Source organism: Euprymna scolopes, chromosome 35 (genome assembly GCF_053919585.1).
Source record: "Euprymna scolopes isolate OS-2025 chromosome 35, ASM5391958v1, whole genome shotgun sequence".
Lineage (NCBI taxonomy): Eukaryota > Metazoa > Mollusca > Cephalopoda > Sepiida > Sepiolidae > Euprymna > Euprymna scolopes.
The window spans coordinates 85,594,797-85,616,946 of NC_136516.1; the positions used below are offsets into that span (position 1 = coordinate 85,594,797).

The 22,150-nt window shown below is 29.5% G+C and overlaps 1 protein-coding gene across 2 annotated transcripts in view; it reads right to left on the bottom strand.

The window, feature by feature from the left end:
• Window positions 1–3,512: 3,512 nt before the first annotated feature.
• Window positions 3,513–22,150, bottom strand: part of LOC145259965 (centrosomal protein of 70 kDa-like) — an 80,707-nt gene continuing 62,069 nt past the window's right edge. Inside the window, exons 12-16 of one of the 2 annotated variants that reach the window (XM_080117949.1) lie at window positions 16,114–16,254; window positions 10,768–10,933; window positions 8,708–8,822; window positions 6,176–6,255; window positions 3,513–4,447 (exon numbers count right to left, since the gene is read on the bottom strand). In XM_080117949.1, coding sequence (XP_079974075.1) covers window positions 4,386–4,447; window positions 6,176–6,255; window positions 8,708–8,822; window positions 10,768–10,933; window positions 16,114–16,254 — 564 coding nt within the window. In that variant the 3' untranslated portion in view covers window positions 3,513–4,385. The remainder of the gene's footprint in view (window positions 4,448–6,175; window positions 6,256–8,707; window positions 8,823–10,767; window positions 10,934–16,113; window positions 16,255–22,150) is intronic. The other variant, XM_080117950.1, reaches the window with a different exon arrangement.

Sequence of the window (22,150 nt, forward strand, 5' to 3'; positions counted from 1 at the left end):
GACAAAGTTTTCTTCAAGAACTTTATGGCTGCAAAAATGTGTTGGAAAGAAGAAATGATAACCAAAAGAATTGGACAGGTCATATATGACATAAAAGGGAAAAGAAATTCTGCAAAAGACATTGGAATCAATTGATCAGGTAAACTATAGACGTGACAGAAAATATCAAAGAGATTCTAATGGAAATCCTTTATGGCATATTTGAAATTCTCATTCTTATAAGCCAAAATTTATGGGAAAGAATTCATTTATCCCCAAACTCAAGGCCAGAGGTACCAGTGTGTTAAACGTTGCCACTGCGGGGAAAATTGAGTAAACGAAAAGATTTATACAAACGGTTAATTGATTATGTCCAAATTCTAAAGGTCCTGGATATGACCTTAAACTACATCCGATGGTGAGCTTGCGGGCTTTGGGGAGTGTGGAGCCACCCCTTAATTGCCATTGCTCCCAGGTCCACTCTAACCTGGAGTGGTAATACCTGTTAGGGTCCCAACTATGAGTTGAATAGAAACCGACTTGAAAAAAAAAAATATATATATATACTCTATTAAAAAAATTTTCTTCAAAATCACTGGATTCGGCATTAAATAACTTGAAAAGAGTTGATATGCCATAAAACAAAAACAACCAACCAACAAAATTCTAAAAATAGATTATATTAAAGCTATATTTTACAAGAATATGATTGGCTAGTGTAAGCCATAAATACAAAAAGCGAATTAAATTATCACAAAAAAGCAAATATTCAGGGATATACGAGAAAAAAACAAAAAACAAATGGGAATTGCCATTCGGTTTTTTTTTCTTGTATATCGCTGAGTATTTGTTTTTTCATGATAATTTAATTCGTTTCTTGTATTTTTGTGTTAACTCCTGATGAGTTTGTTGGCGAAAGAGGCCCCTAGGGTTTTTCCTTTTTTCTGTGTATTATTGCTATCTTTAATAATATTATATCTCCCAAACTCTGAAGTTTTCAAACAGCTCATCTATATACATGCTATTTTGCTAACTATTTTTCTATGAGGATAAAAGCCATTCTTTGAAACTCTATGGAATAAGGAAAAAATCTTGTAATCTGTAACCCTTGTTTCAAGTATTAAATATTGTAAATTCTAATTTACCAATGCTCTATTTTGAATACTGAGCATTTTCATCTGGTTATGATTGTCTTATTAATATTAGTATTAATATTTATATAATCTTTTTAAGTTTCCAGAATTCTTCAGTTTGTAAACTTGAATTTCTTAACTTATATATATATATTAGAGATGGGATGATTCCAATATTTTTCCCAATTCCTGACTAAATTCCAAATTCCGATACAATGAGCAATTCTGATTCTTTATAAATCTTTAAATATTTAACTAGAGTCATTATTTTATTCCAATTACTATAAAAACAATGTTAAATATTCGCATATACTTAAATAGATTTTAGTTTTACTGGTAGTTTAAGATAAATAATTATTTATTATTTCTACTGGCAGTGAAAGATTTTGCTTTAAACAAAATCAAATAAAAAGGACAATTAAAAGAATCGTTTGTGGCATTGGAAAATAGGCACGATTTTTTCCGGTTCCTATATCCTTAAAAGTGTTGATTTTTCCGATTCCAATTAATTAATTGTCTCTACACTAATATATATATATATATATATATATATATAAATATATATATATATATATATAGTAAGTTATAAAAATATATATGACAATTAAGCTACACAGAATATTCCGCATTTCATCCACGCTAGGATTATGCCTGACGAATCCTAGCATGGATGAAACGTGGAATATTCTGTGTAGCTTAATTGCCATATATATTTTTATTTTTTTTACTTATTTTTTTTTTTTTTACACAGTGATCACCACTTATCAAGGCCCGGAAGCCACTCAGGGATAAGGGTTATTGCAAGTACATTAAGTTAGTGAGGAGATTTGCTGAAGTGTTTACTTAAGGAGGCGGTTCATTAGGAATTTGTTAACATTGGACTTGAAGACATCCAAGTTGTAGTCCGGAGGGAAGCAGGCAGACGGAACAGATTTCCACAGGCGTGCAGTTCTAAGAAAGAAGCTTTGTTCATGGAATCCGCGTTTTGATTTAGGCACAGATATAGAGTGGGGGAAATTTTTCACAGTGGATTCAGCTAGACGGGTGTTTTTCATGAAAGATTGGCGAGGGGGGACCAGAGATTGGAGTTCAGACGAGCATCTGCCATGGAAATAACGATAAAACAAGGACAGGCTCGCAACGTCTCTTCTGTGGGAGAGAGGTTGCAGGGTAGAGAAAAGGGCATCCCCCACTAAGCCACGAAGTCTATTTTGTACTCTGTTAAGGCAGGATAGGCTGTTTTTAGCAGCTCCTGCCCAGATATAACTTACTACCTAGCTCTACCTATGTATTGAGCACTGTTGAAATTAATACTTAAAGTTTACGCATAAAATAATACTTTTGTATATTAATTTATGTGATTAAATGAAGCAGTCATATATATATATATATATATATATATATATATATATTATAAAAAATAATTCCTTCTTGTAAAATAATTAAAAAATAGAAAACAAGAACAAAAAATTCCTTAATGAAATATAATTATCAAAATATGTGAACTGAAAAGGAAAAGAAGTAATTCTAATTTTCGTGAATGATTTTTTTTTTTTTACTGCAAGCCCCCCTCCTCCTAAATTTTGAATATCTGTATGTATTATTTTTTAAATAAGGTACAAAAGAAACCTCCGAATAAGAATTTACTTGGATCCCTATGAGGGGAGGAGGGTCACGATATTGTGTCGCAAAAGTTTCATGCGAAAGAATCACATTTGTCCAAGAATTTTTTATCGGGATTTTATAATTATACAGATTTTATAATTATACGAATTTTATAATTATACAGGTTTTTATAATTATACAGGTTTTATAATTATACGGATTTTATAATTATACGGATTTTATAATTATATGGATTTTATAATTATACAGATTTTATAATTATACGGATTTTATAATTATACGGATTTTATAATTATACGGATTTTATAATTATACGGATTTTATAATTATACGGATTTTATAATTATACGGATTTTATAATTATATGGATTTTATAATTATACAGATTTTATAATTATACGGATTTTATAATTATACGGATTTTATAATTATACAGATTTTATAATTATACAGACGAGCAAATATACGTGCTACATATTCTGTTGATTTTTTAATAGGTAGAGCGATGCAAGTTTTTGATTAGAAGGCAACCTCTTCCCCCCTAAAAAAAAACTAATAAGTGCCGCACATGGAATCATTAATAAAATTTACGATCGTTTCTGGAATTTAATTGTATTGGATACAAATAAACTTCACTCTATGCCTGACTTGTCCACCAAGGTTCAGTCAAAAATGTCTAACAGTCTTTGTTTTATTGCCATGTAATGGTAAGCAGGGACACTGGGGTGATTGTCTCACGGGTTTCGCACTTACTGAGCCTTAGTCCTAAAGATGTTTTTTTTATCTCAATGATGATGTCTATAAAAACTATAGAATCAAAGTGTAGTATCTGTTCTGTCCTTAGTCAGTGAAGATTAAATCTTTTGCCACAGAGACAATTTGTAAATTTTTGTGCATTCACTCATTTAAAAGGCATTTTTCTTCAGATTTGATGAATAATACTAAATGGATTTTAACTCCAAGAAGTTCATAATTTCATAATCTTTTTCTATACACAATTGTTTTTTTCATTATAATCTGTCTCCGACGTGAATCTTAACATTAGTTGATGAGAATATTAGTCTAAAAAAAAAAAAAAAAAACGAATTTTAAATTCTCATTTAAAAAAAAAATTCCAAAACAAAATATTTCCTTGTATAATTTGGATTCTTCAGACTACCGTTCTCGTTGGATATTGGCAGGCGACCTCAGAAAAAGAAACATTCAATGGATTGCACACATGCAGATGGATTCCATGTGAGGAGTGCAGGACTTTCCACCATTATCTATTGGAGTGCATAATTTTGACCCAGAAATATGTGAGAGGATATCGGTCAAAGGATTGAAACAATAGACAATGGGAAATATGAGAACAGTAGTCCGATGAATCCAAATAATACGAATAACCAATCCTCATCTAAAAAATTCAGAAACGTCATACCGTTCTCTCTTTGCTTTGTGCTCTCTCTCTCTCTCTCTCTCTGTTTGCCATACTCTCTTCCTCTCTCCTCTAGTAGCCATGTTTGTCAGATTATGTGCAAATGTAATGATGATTATATAACAAATGAAAAAAAAACAGAAAATAAATAATAGGAATGAGAGCTCTCAACATCCATGAGTCCTGGGAAGAGAGGAGACGTGCCATAACGCTGAAAATCGGCACATTAGTCACTGGGCAAGCAAGGTCAAGGTCTTTACTGTTGGAACGACATCACTCACACTCTGCACACCTACAAAAAAGAAAAAAAGAAATTTATTTTCAACAGCATAACAAATAAATAAGTAAACATTCTTTAAGCATTCTTTTATAGAGCTAATTATTCAAATAGATTTTATTTAATGTAAATGAAGTTACTTCTTGAATGTAGATTTCATTTGACTAAATAATATATACAGAAATCATGATGGTATAAAAATTAATTTGTGAAACAGTTTACCTTTTGTATGTATTAATCAAATTGTGAACAAACAAACAGACAGGAATACAACTTCATTATATATATATATATATATATATATATATATATATATAGTCAACACATACAGTACTGTTATGCTGTTTCACAGCTCATCAGTGCACCTAGACAAGCAACTAACCTCAAGCCAGGACCGAAATGCCCAAACGACAGTCGGAGCTTCTAACCGTTGCACTATACGGCTGCTGCTATTTAATTAACAATGTTTTGACATTGTCCAAAATACCTAATCTCAATTTGTTTACACAAAGAGCATCGCTTCATACGCTATAATATATATATATATATATAGTGCCACGCAAAAGTATTGGATACATTAATGTTATGGCGAGATGAGCAATTCACCGCCAGAACTTTTTATCGAAAGAACGTTATCACCGGTCACTGGTTGTGAGAGCCTTCCCTGGGCGGGAACACTTGAAAAACGTAACATGCTGTCTCTGTAAATATTCTCAATAAACTTCTCTATTTCTTTATTAACTTCAGAACCTCTTTATCCATTTATTTTCCTTGTGGAATACCTTTCTTGAATATCCTTTATTTACGGCCACCCACCGCAGGATATATCAATTACACTTTTCTTCACAACTTTAATTAGGGTTCAAGATTTTACCTAAAATTTGGTCAGTATATTCCTATTACTATTCTTACTTATATTTGGGGTAGTAATTACAATTATCAAAGAGTTAAAAGAAAACAACTTTTCCAGAAGCTGTTCCCTTTCTTTCCTTTATTTGATGGAGGTCTTTAAACCCTAATTGATCCAACTTTTTTTTACTGATTTGTTAAAAGAAAATGACTTCTTAGATATAATGTTTTGGAACTGAAGATTTTTTCCCTCGGCCCCAAAGCCCCCAGTGTCTAATCCATTATTAAAATGATTTTTTTCCTGTTGGCTTATGTATGGCTGTTTATCCGGTGCAATTCTAGGAGGTCCACTCTCCCAGACCTTGCCTCCTGTCTTACTGGTGGAGCAACTTTACTGCTTGCTACCTGAAGCACCTTGACCAAAGAATGCAGACAATTCTGCCCAGGTAATTTTTAATAGGTCAGAGTGCTCCTTCTTTTGGGGTACTGACTTGACTCTCTCCGCCTTCTGGCCTTGTGTCACATCTTCTGTAACATTGTCTGGGAATCTACACATTGTAATCTCAGTTGCAAAGTAGACAAAAAATAGAAAAGAACTTCAACTCGCTTTTTCTTTGTAATAACAACATTTATTTCTTCATTGTTACAGCCGTGACATCACTCACGTGATCTCAAACGTCATCCATGCCTATAACGTGATCTCGAACGTCATTTCCATCTCTAACGTGATCGTCCTCTTTCTCCTTTTTATAGTCTTTAACCAATGACGTTCATTGCAGATGCATTTGCATATAGCCGTACACACTATGTTACAATTCGTGCAGTGGGAACCAACTAAATAATGCCTATTTGCACGCTGCAATCTCAAACAAGAAATCGAAAATGAATACTTACAAAGAATTTCTAAGAGTTCTGACATGACCTGCCGAAATGCTGGAAAGAACATATTGTATTCTTCCAATCGCCTGATAATGCTGTCAAAAAGAAATTGGAAAACAGAAAGCAAATTTAGAAATTGATAAATAGTTTTAGTTAAAAAAGAAAGACATATTTATTAGGTTGATAGTGGAAAGCATGCTCATAAAATATGTTTAAATATACTAGTGGATGGAGTGGGGGGACTTTGCCCGGGTGTAAAATACACTTAAATATGATATTTTAATTTCTCCAGATTTCGTATATATTATTATAGAGTTGTGATTTCAAAAGTAAAAAAAAGAAGTATTTGGGTGCCATCAGCTGAAACCGAAACTGTAGCATTTAAAGCTGGTGCCGTTACCACTGTACCAACGTGACACGCATATCAACTGATTAAAAATTAAAAATAAACTATGATGAATGTACAAAATGTATAACGATTTTTTTCAATTTCAACCTATCCGGATATAAAAACAGTCCATAAAAAATACAATCATTTGAGGCTCTAAGATTTTAGCAGTAAAATCTCCTCTGCATCTTTTTTATTTACATTAAATCAAAATTAAAATACACCATTCTGGATAAAATATTCCATCAATCAAATATTTTTTAGTTTTTAGAACCAATATTTGCCATAAATCAGTGAAAAACAAATTATATTTTGCACCATTTGTTAAAAAGGTGCCTCTTTGTTATATTAGTGAAATTTTAAAATCAAAATATTGAATTTTAAGTAAAACCAATGGACTTTTCTTATTTGTCATGTCACAGTAATAAACATATCCAAAAATTATGAAAAACAATGCAGTAGAAAATCAATTATTAATAAAATAAGTTTTCGAAGACAATTGGCGAGAATTGAATTTTGCTAAATTTTTCAAAGTTTTCAGAAAATATTTGTTTTCCTTGTTACGGTTTGAACTCTCTTGTTTCTTTTTAACAAAACGCAATTTTTACAAATTGTCTTTGAAAACTATTTTCATTAAAAATTAATTTTTATCTTATCGTTTTTCATAATTTTTGGATATATTCATTACTGCAACATAACAATTACACCATTGATTTTACTTGAAATTCAATATTTTGATTTTCAAATTTTGCTATTATAACAAAGAAGTGCCGAAAAGGCTATTAGACTCCAAGCAATTGGGGGGGGGGGTCTTTTTTTTATTATTAGCTTTTTAAAAAATTTATACAATCAGCATTTCAGTTTATATTCAATTTATATTAAAAACAGTATAATTGCATTTGAATGTTTTAATATAAAAGAAGGTACAAACAATTGCTGACTTTTAGGCACTCGTGCAGAATACCGACCGTGCTATCATTGGCATATTCCCGGTTAAGTAAACTAATGGAAGATACTGAACGAAAACTTTGCGTTTTGTTTTTGCTTTTAGTGAAAAGGTGGCCAACTTTGAAGGCGTTGAATGAAAACTTTACCAAAAACGATGGACAATGTTTAAAATGCTAGCAAACAGTTAAAAATTAAGGAAAAATCATCTAATTATAATCAAAAACATATGGTACGTTCAATGGAAAATGATACTTGTGCATTTTATCATGCTGAAATAATACCATTATTATTTAGAAAGCCGTCCTTAACACCGGGAAGGGGGTCCGTTTTTAAATACTCTGTACTTTTACATAACAATTTTATAAACAAAACATACAGTAGTAAAATTTAATAAACTAAAGATACCGTTTGCCAATTCCCGGATGCTGCAATTTCATTGGCTAAATGTTTTGGCACCCTCTGACAGTTTATGTAACTTGTCCGGAATATGCTGATGCTAACACATTTGGTATTCTGTATAAGTGTTACAGAAGAGAGAGAGAGAGAGAGAGAGAGGTGAGTAAACGTGGAGTGTAGACACGTTTACCAGAACCGAAGGTCAGCTGACCAGATTACATATGAGTGACGTGGTCAGGTTGGCTAGATCGGGGAGATTTGATTTGGACACAGAAGTCAACGGACGGCTTCCTGTTGTCTCCTCCTCTCCACGAGGGAGGGGGGGGGGACGAACGCTGACGTGTGTAGAAGAAGAACCCACACAGGCCGATTTCACTTTCCACCTTCTGCAGGACATCTGGAGAAAGTGAAATAAAAACTATAAAACTAATTCCTTGTCTTGGAGTGATTGAATCTTCATCCAAAAAACAGGTATCAAGTCTCCCTCCAGGATGAGAAGTTTCCAGATGGTCCAACATCGAAGAAGCAGAGGTAGGTTCTGAAAATACATGTCACACACACGATTCCCTTTATGATAATCAAACACACAAACCATTTATATTAGAGACAATCATACGCACACGGAATCCTTTTATGTTATACACCAAACGTCAATTTGGTGCTCCTCTATGATAACCCTAATGAGAACTTCAATGATAACCCTATATAACATAAGTACCAACTTTTATAGAAAGAGAGGAATTAGACTTGTCGAGCAACAGAAGAAAATAGTAGAGAATCTATGAGGATGCTAGGGGAGATAACTCATACATTACCCTTCCAAATCTTCAGTTTGTAGAAGTTGTTTCAGCTGAGTCGAGGTTGTTGAGTTGTGTATTTGGCACAGTTGGGAGACGGCGTCAACTACTTTAGTGGGTTTTGCTGAAGAATCTAAAAGTACAGGAAACAAGAAAGTTCACAAATTGACGCACAAAGTTTATTGTAACCAACAAACACATATATGCACTTTCCAGTTGCATATTGGATGATGATGATGATATCAGGATGAACAAACTATATACTACATTGTCCCTACTGAAGTAGGAAGTGATGCCTGGGAGGGCTGGTATCATGATGAATGAACATATAGTACACTACTCCACCAAAGAGGAGGTAATGCCTTCAAAGATGGTCTTCTGACAACAGAATAGGTACTACATTAAACTTTCTCCCAAAAAGGGAGATAGTAATGCCTGGGTGAATGATAACAACAGATCATTAACACCACAAAAAAAAGGAAGAGGCAATCCCTGGGAGGATGATATCATGAAAACAGAACAGATACCACACTACCTCTTTATTATAATATTAGCAGGCCGCCTGGTGTTGCCTGGTCATAAAATATGCATAAATATATTTTTAATCATACGAAAACTGAGACCTGTACAAGCAAGTAATATGTTTTTTCTAAACAGTTCACTTCTTGTAAGTCAAAAAGGTAAGCTGCGAAAAAGGTAGGCTCTCTCTACCGTGCTAGAAAACTACTGACACCCAAAAGTACCCTGTACCTCTATAAGGCCACCATTCGCCCATGTATGGAGTATTGTTGTCACATTTGGGCTGGTGCATCTGCTGCTAGTCTCTCACTCCTAGACAAGGTTCAAAGAGAGTCACCAATCTGATAGGCCCTGAACTGGCATCTAAGCTTCAGCCTCTGTCCCATCGACGAAACGTTGCATCCCTCTGCCTGTTCTACAAGTATTTTAATGGTGAATACTCTGACAAACTGCAGACACTTGTGCCCCCACGACGTAGACACCTTCGACAAACCCGACAGACAGCTAAATCCAACCCCCACACAGTAGAGATCCCTAGATGTAAAAGATCTTTCTACTCCAGTAGTTTCTTCCCCAGAACCGCTAGACTCTGGAATTCCATTCCAGGTCCCTGCTTCCCTAACTGTACTGACATGCAGAAGTTCAAATGTAACGGGAACCGACATCTTGCTGGCCAAATCCCAACATAGTGCCCCAGCAGTTGCTGCCCCTGATAGTAGCCCCCTACACCAAAGTGGCAATGTGCCTTGTTTGGGGTGAAAATGTAATAAAAAAAAATTTAAAAAAAAAAAAACTTGAGCTGAGATCAAAACCAAAACCTAAAGACAGTGAGTCAAGTACGATAACCATTAGGCCAGCATGAGATGATCTTTACAAAAAACTTATTCTTAACATAAGTAATCATTCGGCTAGCATGACATAAACGTTAAAAAGTGCTCTCATACCAACTTATATTTAACATAAGTTAATTTTTGTATGAGAGTAGAGTATAAATGGAGAAATGCATAAAGCTGAAAGGTCAATGATGAAGGAAAGGTTGGGAATGGGTGCTCTAGAATATCAGAGGGAGGTTAACAGGAGCTACACCTTGCTCAAGGGTCACCTGGATTTGTGCAAGGTAGGGGCGTTCATCTCTCTGAAGTATTATATATATACCCACTTACCTACATACATACAGGGCTTAGTATTCGAAAATGATTATCCATTTCATACTGGCCAAACCCAACATTGCTTAACTGGTGATCCAACGAGAACCGGTGTATACACCCTACAAAATATCAGAGAGAGTCTAAAAGGTGTAACACCTTGCTCAAGGGTCACCTGGAATTGTACAAAGCAGGAGCGTTATCTTCCTAAGCTATTATACATACCCATTTACCTGGGCACATACAGTGCCTCTTATTCCCATCTGGTACTAGCGAGGCTCAACATTGCTTTACTTTAATAATCTAACGAGAACCGATGTGACGTGATTACGCCGTATTTATCAATATACAAAACATACTAAAACAATAAAAGAGGAAGCATACGAAAATAAAGTTACTGACACAGAAACATACCTAATCCTAAATAATTTTTTAATATCTTCATCACGTTTTGCTGTTCTCCAATCTTGGTGTAAATTTGGTTCATGGTTGGGTAAACCCCTGATATGGAAGAGACGTCAAATAACATCTGGAAATGGTGGATAATGTTTTCCAACATGGCGCGCGATGGTTTTTCTTCCTATTAAAAAAAAAAAAATAAATACAATTAACACTTTGTTGAAAATGGCATACACTTTCTTTTTAAATATTCATAAACTTTTTTTCGTAGATATTTATCAGAAAAAAATAGAAAAAAAAAAACAGCAATATATTAGTATTACTGCTACTAATGCACAACAAGAAAGGGAAAAAAACAAAAACAAAGAGAATAATATAATAATATAAAAACAAAAAAGAAATGACCATATCAAGGAGAAAAAGATGCCTAAAAGAAAAAGAAAAAGGAGAAAAAGCTCAAAAGAAGAAGAAGAAAAAAGAGAAAAAAAAGTACAAGAAAAGGGAATCAGTTGTTTTCGGGTTAGTTGATGCCAAATCCAGTAATTGTTGTTATAGTTTTCTTCAAGTCCAACGTAAACAAATTCTTGATGAGCTGTTCCACTTAAATTAACAAATTTACCAAATTTCCATTACTAACGATTACTATATTGTCCAAATGACTACTGTACACTCTTTAGCCATTATCTTCGAGTGGCCTCTGGGCCTTGATAAGTGGTGATGCCTATGCAAAAAAAAAAAAAAAATGTAATTTTAAACAAAGTTTTTATGCTTCAAATTTTTTATACCTTCAAGCGTTTATTCATGCTGTCGAGTTTGATTGTTTTACTTCTGTCACTTTATGAATTCCAGATTATTTAATGCCGAATCCAGTAATTTTGGAAAAAGCTTTTATGCTTTAAGTTCTTTATATTTGCAAATATTTATTCATTGTGATGTTTCTGAACTTTGGAGACGAGGAGTGATTATTCGTATTATTTGGATTCATCGGACTACTGTTCTCATCTTGAGTGTGATTTTCACAATGTTTCGGTCGATGTAACCTCCGACCTTCTTCAGGTGTATCTTGTCGAACTCAGGAATATTTCTGTCAAACTCTGCAAGGACCCATGATGCAGTGGTTAGAGTACTTGGAAAAATCAATTGTAAAAAGTGATATTCTGTTGAAGGTTGACGTTTCAATGTTTAGTGTGGGTGACCGAAAAATACAATTGTGAATTACTTAGGACCTCAAACCTCTCATGGCTGATGGAACAAGAGCATGCTACCCCGTGAAGTAAATAAAGGGCTCTGCTCGAAATTCCATCCAAATTCCCGAGTTCGGCAGAAACATTCTTGAGTTCGACAAGACATACCTGAAGAAGGCCGGAGGTTACATCAACCGAAACGTTGTGAAAATCACATTCAAGATGAGAACAGTAGTCCGATGAATCTAAATAATACGGATTTATTCATTGTGTTTTTGTTTTTGACTTTGCAGAACATGATTGAGTTTTGCAAAAGGAAAGGAAAGAAATAAAATCAATACTTGGTGCAATTTGAGCCAGGAAGCCGGTATCTTCAAAGAGCTTGATCTAGTAGCACGATTAGAAAAAGTAGAAGACAGAAAGAGATGAAGAGAATAATAGAATAACATAACAGAATAAGATAATAGAATAACATAATAATAGAATAACATAATAATAGAATAACATAAAAATAGAATAACATAAAAATAGAATAACATAATAATAGAATAACATAATAACAGAATAATAGAATAACATAACAGAATAAGATAATAGAATAACATAATAATAGAATAACATAAAAATAGAATAACATAAAAATAGAATAACATAATAATAGAATAACAGAATAATAGAATAACATAATAATAGAATAATAGAATAACATAATAACAGAATAATAGAATAACATAATAATAGAATAACATAAAAATAGAATAACATAAAAATAGAATAACATAAAAATAGAATAACATAAAAATAGAATAACATAATAATAGAATAACATAATAATAGAATAACATAATAATAGAATAATAGAATAACATAACAGAATAAGATAATAGAATAACATAGTAACATAAAAATAGAATAACATAATAGAATAAAATAAAAATAGAATAACAAAAAAAAATGACAAAAAAAAGTAAAAGTTGAAGAAAAAGGAGAAAAAAAGATGAGAATATAAAAATCTAAAAATAGAAAAGAACAAGTGAAGTATGCATGGTCCCCCGTGAGTGCACAGTGAATGAGACAGAAAGAAATAACTAAGTTCAGCATTTGCCCCCCCCCCCCCCCCCGCCAACCCCATTTAGCCCAAAAAGTCTCCAGGGGATGTCAAATTCTGATGAAAATGAACAAACGGTGCAGTTTTAGGCCTTAACATATGTAAATTTGAGTTCTGCACCATGCAAAAAAAGAAATGATCAAGTCCATCATTTGCCCCCCCCCCCCCATTTACCCCAAAAAGTCCCCAGCGCCTTAACATATTTAAATTTGTGTTTTGGACAAATATGTAAAAATAGTTCCAAAAATAGAGTGTTTTTATTAGCCATAAAAGAGCCCCTGGGGCACACCCAAGAGTTATCGCAAAACAAAATTATATAGAAATAAGTTAGTTACAACTTTTCAGAAAGTTTTATAAAAATCCAAGGCATCAATTTTATTTTTAATAAGCACAAAAGTGTCAATTTTAGCCATTTTAACCCGAAAGGCTCCTCAGGGTGGGCAACCGGAGTTTTCCTGGAAAATCCGTTCTTACTTTTTACTCATATCATGTTTAATGTTTGTGCAAAATTTCCAAAAATTCCTAGGCGTAGCTATTGAGAAAAGTGCGGACGGACGAACGGACGAACGGACATGGGTGAATTTACAGGTTAACTGTCCTTTTGTCGGGGGACCAAAAAAAGACGATGATTTAAAAATAGAAAAGAAAAAGAAAAAAAGAAAAGGAAGAACAAGAATAGAAAGAGAAGACACAGCAAAAAATGAGTTGGAACAGATACATCGAGAGCATTGCCAAGGCTGCTGCGATGAAGATAGGCCCTCTCTACATGCTAGAAATTACTTATACGTGAAAGTATCCTGTACCTTTACAAAGCCACCAATCGCCCATGTATGGAGTACTGTTGTCATATTTGGGCTGGTGCATCTGCTACTAGTCTCTCACTCCTTGACAGGGTTCAAAAGAAAGTCACCAATCTGTTAGATCCTGAAGTGTCATTTAAGCTTCAACCTCAGTCCCATCGACGTAATGTTGCATCCCTCTGCCTGTTTTAGAAGTATTTTAATAGTGAATGCTCCGACGAATTACAAGCCCTTGTGTCTCCTTAACATAAATACACCTAACAAACCCGACAATCAGCAAAATCCCACCCCGACACAGTTGAGATCCCTAAATGTAATAAAGCCTTCTACTCCAGTAGTTTCTTCCCCAGAACTGCTAGACTTTGAAATTACCTTCCGGGTTCCTGCTTCCCCAACTGTACTGACATGCAGAAGTTCAAGTGTAATATGAACAGACATCTTGCTGCTCAACTCCCTACATAGTATCCCTGCAATTTATGTTCCTGATAGTAGCCATCTATATCAAAGTGGCACTATCAAATGCAATAAAAAAAAAAAAATTTAATGATGACAAAATAAAGAAATATAAGAGAAGTAAAAGAAAAAGAAAAGATAAAAAATAAAAAAGATAAAAAAAGAAGAAAAAGAAAAGATAAAAAATAAAAAAGATAAAAAAAGAAGTAAAAGAAAAAGAAAAGATAAAAAATTAAAAAAAAGATCAAAGAGAAAAAGAAGGAGAAAAAAAAAAAACTAAATAGAAAAGGTTGAAAATCTAAGAAAATTTCTTAAAAACAAGAATAACAGTTCGTTGTTTCACAACATTTCAGCCAACTATTCTTCTGGCCTTTTTTTAATCAAGTATTTTTTGTCTTTAAAATATGCAAATAAAAACAAAACTAAATCCCTTCTGCTTTGTTTATCATCGACATTTTACGAATTTTATTTGTAGATTTTACTGCAAGTTAGAATCGTTTTCAAACAATTGATTTTTTATTAATTTATTCATTGCGGACTATTATTCTCATCTTTTTTAGTTGTTGCTTCATGACATTTCGGCCAACTATTCCTCTGGCCTTCGTCAAGTGGTAACCACGACGGGATAGGAACTCCGAATCTCCTAACTGCATTCTCAGCAATTACTGCCATCCATAGTTGTTGTCGTCTCACCATGTTTTTGGCCAAGTAAACCTCTGGTCGGCTTTGGGAAGGATTGAAACCGCTATCTTCAGAAATCCTCACCTGGAACCATAGAGCTTCAACGTCTGTATCCACTGCACCACCGAGAATGCAGTTAGGAGATTGGAGTTTCTATCCTGCCGTGGTTACCACCTGATGAAGGCCAATGGAATAGTTGGTCGAAACATTGTGAAACAACTGAGAAAGATGATGATAATAGTCTGCAATAAATAAATTAATAAATAATGAATTCCAATTAAAATAATATAAGAACAACAGGGTCATATCATTTGGATTATTCAGACTACTGTTCTCGACTTAAGTGTTATTTTCACATTTTGGTCAATATAACCTTCAACCTTCTTCAGTGGTATCTTCCCAAACTTGGGAATCTTTCTGTTAAACTCAAGAATCTGCACAGAATTTCGTACAGAACTGAAGTTCTTAGGGATCACATGCTTTCATTCTGTCAGCCATGACTGGATAGTAATTTGTATGAAATAGCACTAACCCCATTTGGGCTTAACTGACTTTCTTCGAAGGTGGAAGTTTCATGGGAGTATGAAATTCACAAGTAGTCCCCAATCGCATGCATATCCCATTAGGGGAGATGACGACGTTAGGTTTTTGCAAATCTTGCAGGAAGGTGTCGACATCCTCCTACATACAGCTCTTGGAATTGCCAAATTTGTTACCCATTTTAGTAATGACCAGGCTCTGTATTGCTTAACTTCAAAGATCTGATCGGAACTGGTGTATCGATGTGATTATGCCATACTGGGTAGTTATGGTCCTAAATAATTTGCAATTGTATTTTGAGTGCCGCCTGCACTGAGGATTGGACCTTCAACCTCCAGAAGAGTGTAACTTACAACTGAATTTTACTAAGTATTTTATCGATTATGCCACATGTTCTTGCGGACTAACACTCCAGATGAGAACAGTAGTACAAAAATATCCATATAATCAATCCTTATCTCAAAGATGAAGAAGCGTAATACTTAGATACTATTAAATTTGGTTCACGTAAAAAAATCATATCTTATCATCCAAATAATATGAATAATAAATCCTCATCTCATCAAATGAAGAAATAACAAAAAGATCAGCTAACCTTTATGAATGAATAATTTTTTTTCATGTTGATTCCACATAATTTTGTTGACATAGTTTCAAATGAATCACTTGGATAAATCTGTACCTTCGACCAGGGAGCCGCAAGAGTGATCATTCCGTTAACACTCTTAACAAGATTCTGAAAATAAAAATTATATTTTTTTAAATCAAATATTTTTATCATCTAGTATATAAAACTCACTGTGTGTGTGTGTGTGTCTGTATGTGTGTCTGTGCATCTGTGTGTGTGTGTGCATATGTGTGTGTGCACCTGTGTGTCCGTGTGTGCATATGTGTGTGTGCACCTGTGTGTCCGTGTGTCCATGTGTGTGTGTCTGTGTCTGTGTGTGCTGTGTGCATATGTCTGTCTCCATTTTTTCAAAGTGCATCTCCTCCAAGACACAAGGTTGCAGAGAGACACAAGGCAGGTCAAATGATTGTATTTTTTGTGAACCGTTGTTTTATATATATATAATCTAGTAAAAAACAGCTGCCGAGGGGTCAAATTTGAAAAAAAAAATTGAAACTTGGCAGGCATAAGTTGACTAAACATGTTATTTGGACACATGTGCAAATAACACATTTATACGTTAAAGTCGATTGACTTTTAACTATTTCTTAACCGCTTGATGGTAGATCAAATGATAACAACTAAGGTTGGAGCACTAAATGTTTTGGTTTCGATTCTAGCTGATGGCACCCAAGTCAGATTTTTTTTACTTTTGAAATCACTACAATACAACATAAAATATAATAATCGATAGACAACTGACTATAGTAATAAATACGAAATCTGCATAAATAAAAAAAATCATATTTAAATAAAAATATCATATTTAAGCATATTTCAACTGAGCAACGTCAGGCAACCAACTAGTGTTTATTAACTGTTAATCAATAATATAGATACAAATGCACAAATGTTTTTAATTAAAATAAAAAGCATTATTCTTTATTTACTTTTTAAATACAATCATAATATTTGGTTTCTTCGGACTACTGTACTTGTCTTTAGTATTATTTATTTTCATAATGTTTTGGTACACAACCTACAACCTTCTTCAAGTATATCTTGTCGAACTCGGGAATCTTTTTCTGTCGAACTTGAGAATATGCACAAGATTTTGAACAGAATAAAGACTTCACAACTGAATTTTGAACATTAAAATTCTGTGCAGATTTCGAATTCAACAAAAAGATTTGTGAGTGCAATAAGAAATTATAAATAATTAAATAAGATACGCCTGAAAAAAGAGGGAGATCACATCAACTGAATCATTATGTGAATAATATTCAAGATGAGAATAGTAGTCCAAATAATACAAATTATCAAATAATATAAATTATCAGATAATATGAATTATCAAATAATATAAATTATCAGATAATATAAATTATCAGATAATATAAATTATCAAATAATATAAATTATCAAATAATATGAAATATTAAATAATATGAATTATCAAATAATATAAATTATCAAATAATATAAATTATCAAATAATATGAATTATCATATAATCCGAATTATCAAATAATATGAATTATCATATAATCCGAATTATCAAATAATATGAATTATCAAATAATATAAATTATCAAATAATATAAATTATCAAATAATATAAATTATCAAATAATATAAATTATCAAATAATATAAATTATCAAATAATATAAATTATCAAATAATACGAATTATCAAATAATATAAATTATCAATTAATACAAATTATCAAAGAATATAAATTATCAAATAATATAAATTATCAAATAATATAAACTATCAAAAAATATAAACTATCAAATAATATAAATTATCAAATAATATAAATTATCAAATGATATAAATTATCAAATAATATAAATTATCAAATAATATAAATTATCAAATAATATAAATTATCCAATAATATGAATTATCAAATAATATAAATTATCAAATAATATGAATTATCAAATAATATAAATTATCAAATAATATGAATTATCATATAATCCGAATTATCAAATAATATGAATTATCAAATAATATAAATTATCAAATAATACAAATTATCAAATAATATAAATTATCAAATAATACGGATTATCAAATAATATGGATTATCAAATAATCCGAATTATCAAATAATATAAATTATCAAATAATATGAATTATCAAATAATATGAATTATCAATACGAATTATCAAATAATATAAATTATCAAATAATCCGAATTATCAAATAATATAAACTATCAAATAATACGAATTATCAAATTATATAAACTATCAAATAATATAAATTATCAAATAATATAAATTCCCAAATAATATAAATTATCAAATAATATGAATTATCATATAATCCGAATTATCAAATAATATAAATTATCAGATAATATGAATTATCAAATAATATAAACTATCAAATAATACGAATTATCAAGTAATATAAATTATCAAATAATACGAATTATCAAATAATATAAATTATCAGATAATCCGAATTATCAAATAATATAAACTATCAAATAATTCGAATTATCAAATAATATAAACTATCAAATAATTCGAATTATCAAATAATATAAATTATCAAATAATATAAATTATCAAATAATATAAATTATCAAATAATACATATTATCAAATAATACGAATTATCAAATAATATAAATTATCAACTAATACGAATTATCAAATAATATAAATTATCAGATAATCCCAATTATCAAATAATATAAACTATCAAATAATACAAATTATCAAATAATATAAATTATCAAAGAATATAAATTATCAAATAATATGAATTATAAAATAATATAAATCATCAAATAATATGAATTATCAAATAATATAAATTATCAAATAATATGAATTATCATATAATCCGAATTATCAAATAATATAAATTATCAAATAATACAAATTATCAAATAATACGAATTATCAAATAATACAGATTATCAAATAATATGGATTATCAAATAATCCGAATTATAAAATAATATAACTTATCAAATAATATGAATTATCAAATAATACGAATTATCAAATAATATAAAATATCAAATAATATAAATTATCAGATAATCCGAATTATCAAATAATATAAACTATCAAATAATACGAATTATCAAATAATCCGAATTACCAAATAATATAAATTATCAAATAATATAAATTATCAAATAATGTGAATTATCAAATAATACGGATTATCAAATAATATGGATTATCAAATAATCCGAATTATCAAATATATGAATTATCAAATAATACGAATTATCAAATGATACGAATTATCAAATGATCCGAATTATCAAATGATCCGAATTATCAAATGATCCGAATTATCAAATGATCTGAATTATCAAATAATCCGAATTATCAAATAATGTGAATTATCAAATAATACGGATTATCAAATAATATGGATTATCAAATAATCCGAATTATCAAATTATACGAATTATCAAATGATACGAATTATCAAATGATCCGAATTATCAAATGATCCGAATTATCAAATAATCCGAATTATCAAATAATCCGAATTATCAAATAATATGAATTATCAAATAATATAAATTATCAAATAATATAAATTATCAAATAATATTGATTATCAATTAATCCAAATTATCAAATAATATAAATTATCAAATAATATGAATTATCAAATAATATGAATTATCAAATAATATGAATTATCAATACGAATTATCAAATAATATGAATTATCAAATAATCCGAATTATCAAATAATATAAACTATCAAATAATACGAATTATCAAATTATATAAACTATCAAATAATATAAATTATATTATAATATGAATTATCATATAATCCGAATTATCAAATAATATAAATTATCAGATAATATGAATTATCAAATAATATAAACTATCAAATAATACGAATTATCAAATAATATAAATTATCAGATAATCCGAATTATCAAATAATATAAACTATCAAATAATTCGAATTATCAAATAATATAAACTATCAAATAATTCGAATTATCAAATAATATAAATTATCAAATAATATAAATTATCAAATAATATAAATTATCAAATAATCCGAATTATCAAATAATATAAATTATCAAATAATACGAAGCATCAAATAATATAAATTATCAGATAATCCCAATTATCAAATAATATAAACTATCAAATAATACAAATTATCAAATAATATAAATTATCAAGGAATATAAATTATCAAATAATATGAATTATCAAATAATATAAATCATCAAATAATATGAATTATCAAATAATATGAATTATCATATAATCCGAATTATCATATAATCCGAATTATCAAATAATATGAATTATCAAATAATATAAATTATCAAATAATACGAATTATCAAATAATACGAATTATCAAATAATACGGATTATCAAATAATATGGATTATCAAATAATCCGAATGATAAAATAATATAACTTATCAAATAATATGAATTATCAAATAATACGAATTATCAAATAATACGAATTATCAAATAATATAAAATATCAAATAATACGAATTATCAAATAATATAAAATATCAAATAATATAAATTATCAGATAATCCGAATTATCAAATAATATAAACTATCAAATAATACGAATTATCAAATAATATAAATTATCAAATAATATAAATTATCAAATAATGTGAATTATCAAATAATACGGATTATCAAATAATATGGATTATCAAATAATATGGATTATCAAAAAATCCGAATTATCAATTAATATGAATTATCAAATAATACAAATTATCAAATGATCCGAATTATCAAATGATCCGAATTATCAAATGATCCGAATTATTAAATAATCCGAATTATCAAATAATATGAATTATCAAATAATATAAATTATCAAATAATATAAATTATCAAATAATGTGAATTATCAAATAATACGGATTATCAAATAATATGGATTATCAAATAATACGAATTATCAAATAATATGAATTATCAAATAATACGAATTATCAAATGATCCTAATTATCAAATGATCCGAATTATCAAATGATCCGAATTATCAAATGATCCGAATTATCAAATAATCCGAATTATCAAATAATATGAATTATCAAATAATATAAATTTTCAAATAATACGAATTATCAGATAATATGAATTATCAGATAATCCGAATTATCAAATAATATAAACTATCAAATAATACGAATTATCAAATAATATGAATTATCAAATAATATGAATTATCAAATAATATAAATTATCAAATAATATGAATTATCATATAATCCGAATTATCAAATAATATGAATTATCAAATAATATGAATTATCAAATAATATGAATTGTCATATAATCCGAATTATCAAATAATATAAATAATCAAATAATATAAATTATCAAATAATATAAATTATCAAATAATACGAATCATCAGATAATCAGAATTATCAAATAATATAAACTATCAAATAATACGAATTATCAAATAATATTAATTATCAAATAATATGAATTATCAAATAATATGAATTATCAGATAATCCGAATTATCAAATAATCCGAATTATCAAATAATATAAATTATCAAATAATATAAATTATGAAATAATGTGAATTATCAAATAATATGAATTATCAATACGAATTATCAAATAATATGAATTATCAAATAATCCGAATTATCAAATAATATAAACTATCAAATAATACGAATTATCAAATTATATAAACTATCAAATAATATAAATTATATTATAATATGAATTATCATATAATCCGAATTATCAAATAATATAAATTATCAGATAATATGAATTATCAAATAATATAAACTATCAAATAATACGAATTATCAAATAATATAAATTATCAGATAATCCGAATTATCAAATAATATAAACTATCAAATAATTCGAATTATCAAATAATATAAACTATCAAATAATTCGAATTATCAAATAATATAAATTATCAAATAATATAAATTATCAAATAATATAAATTATCAAATAATCCGAATTATCAAATAATA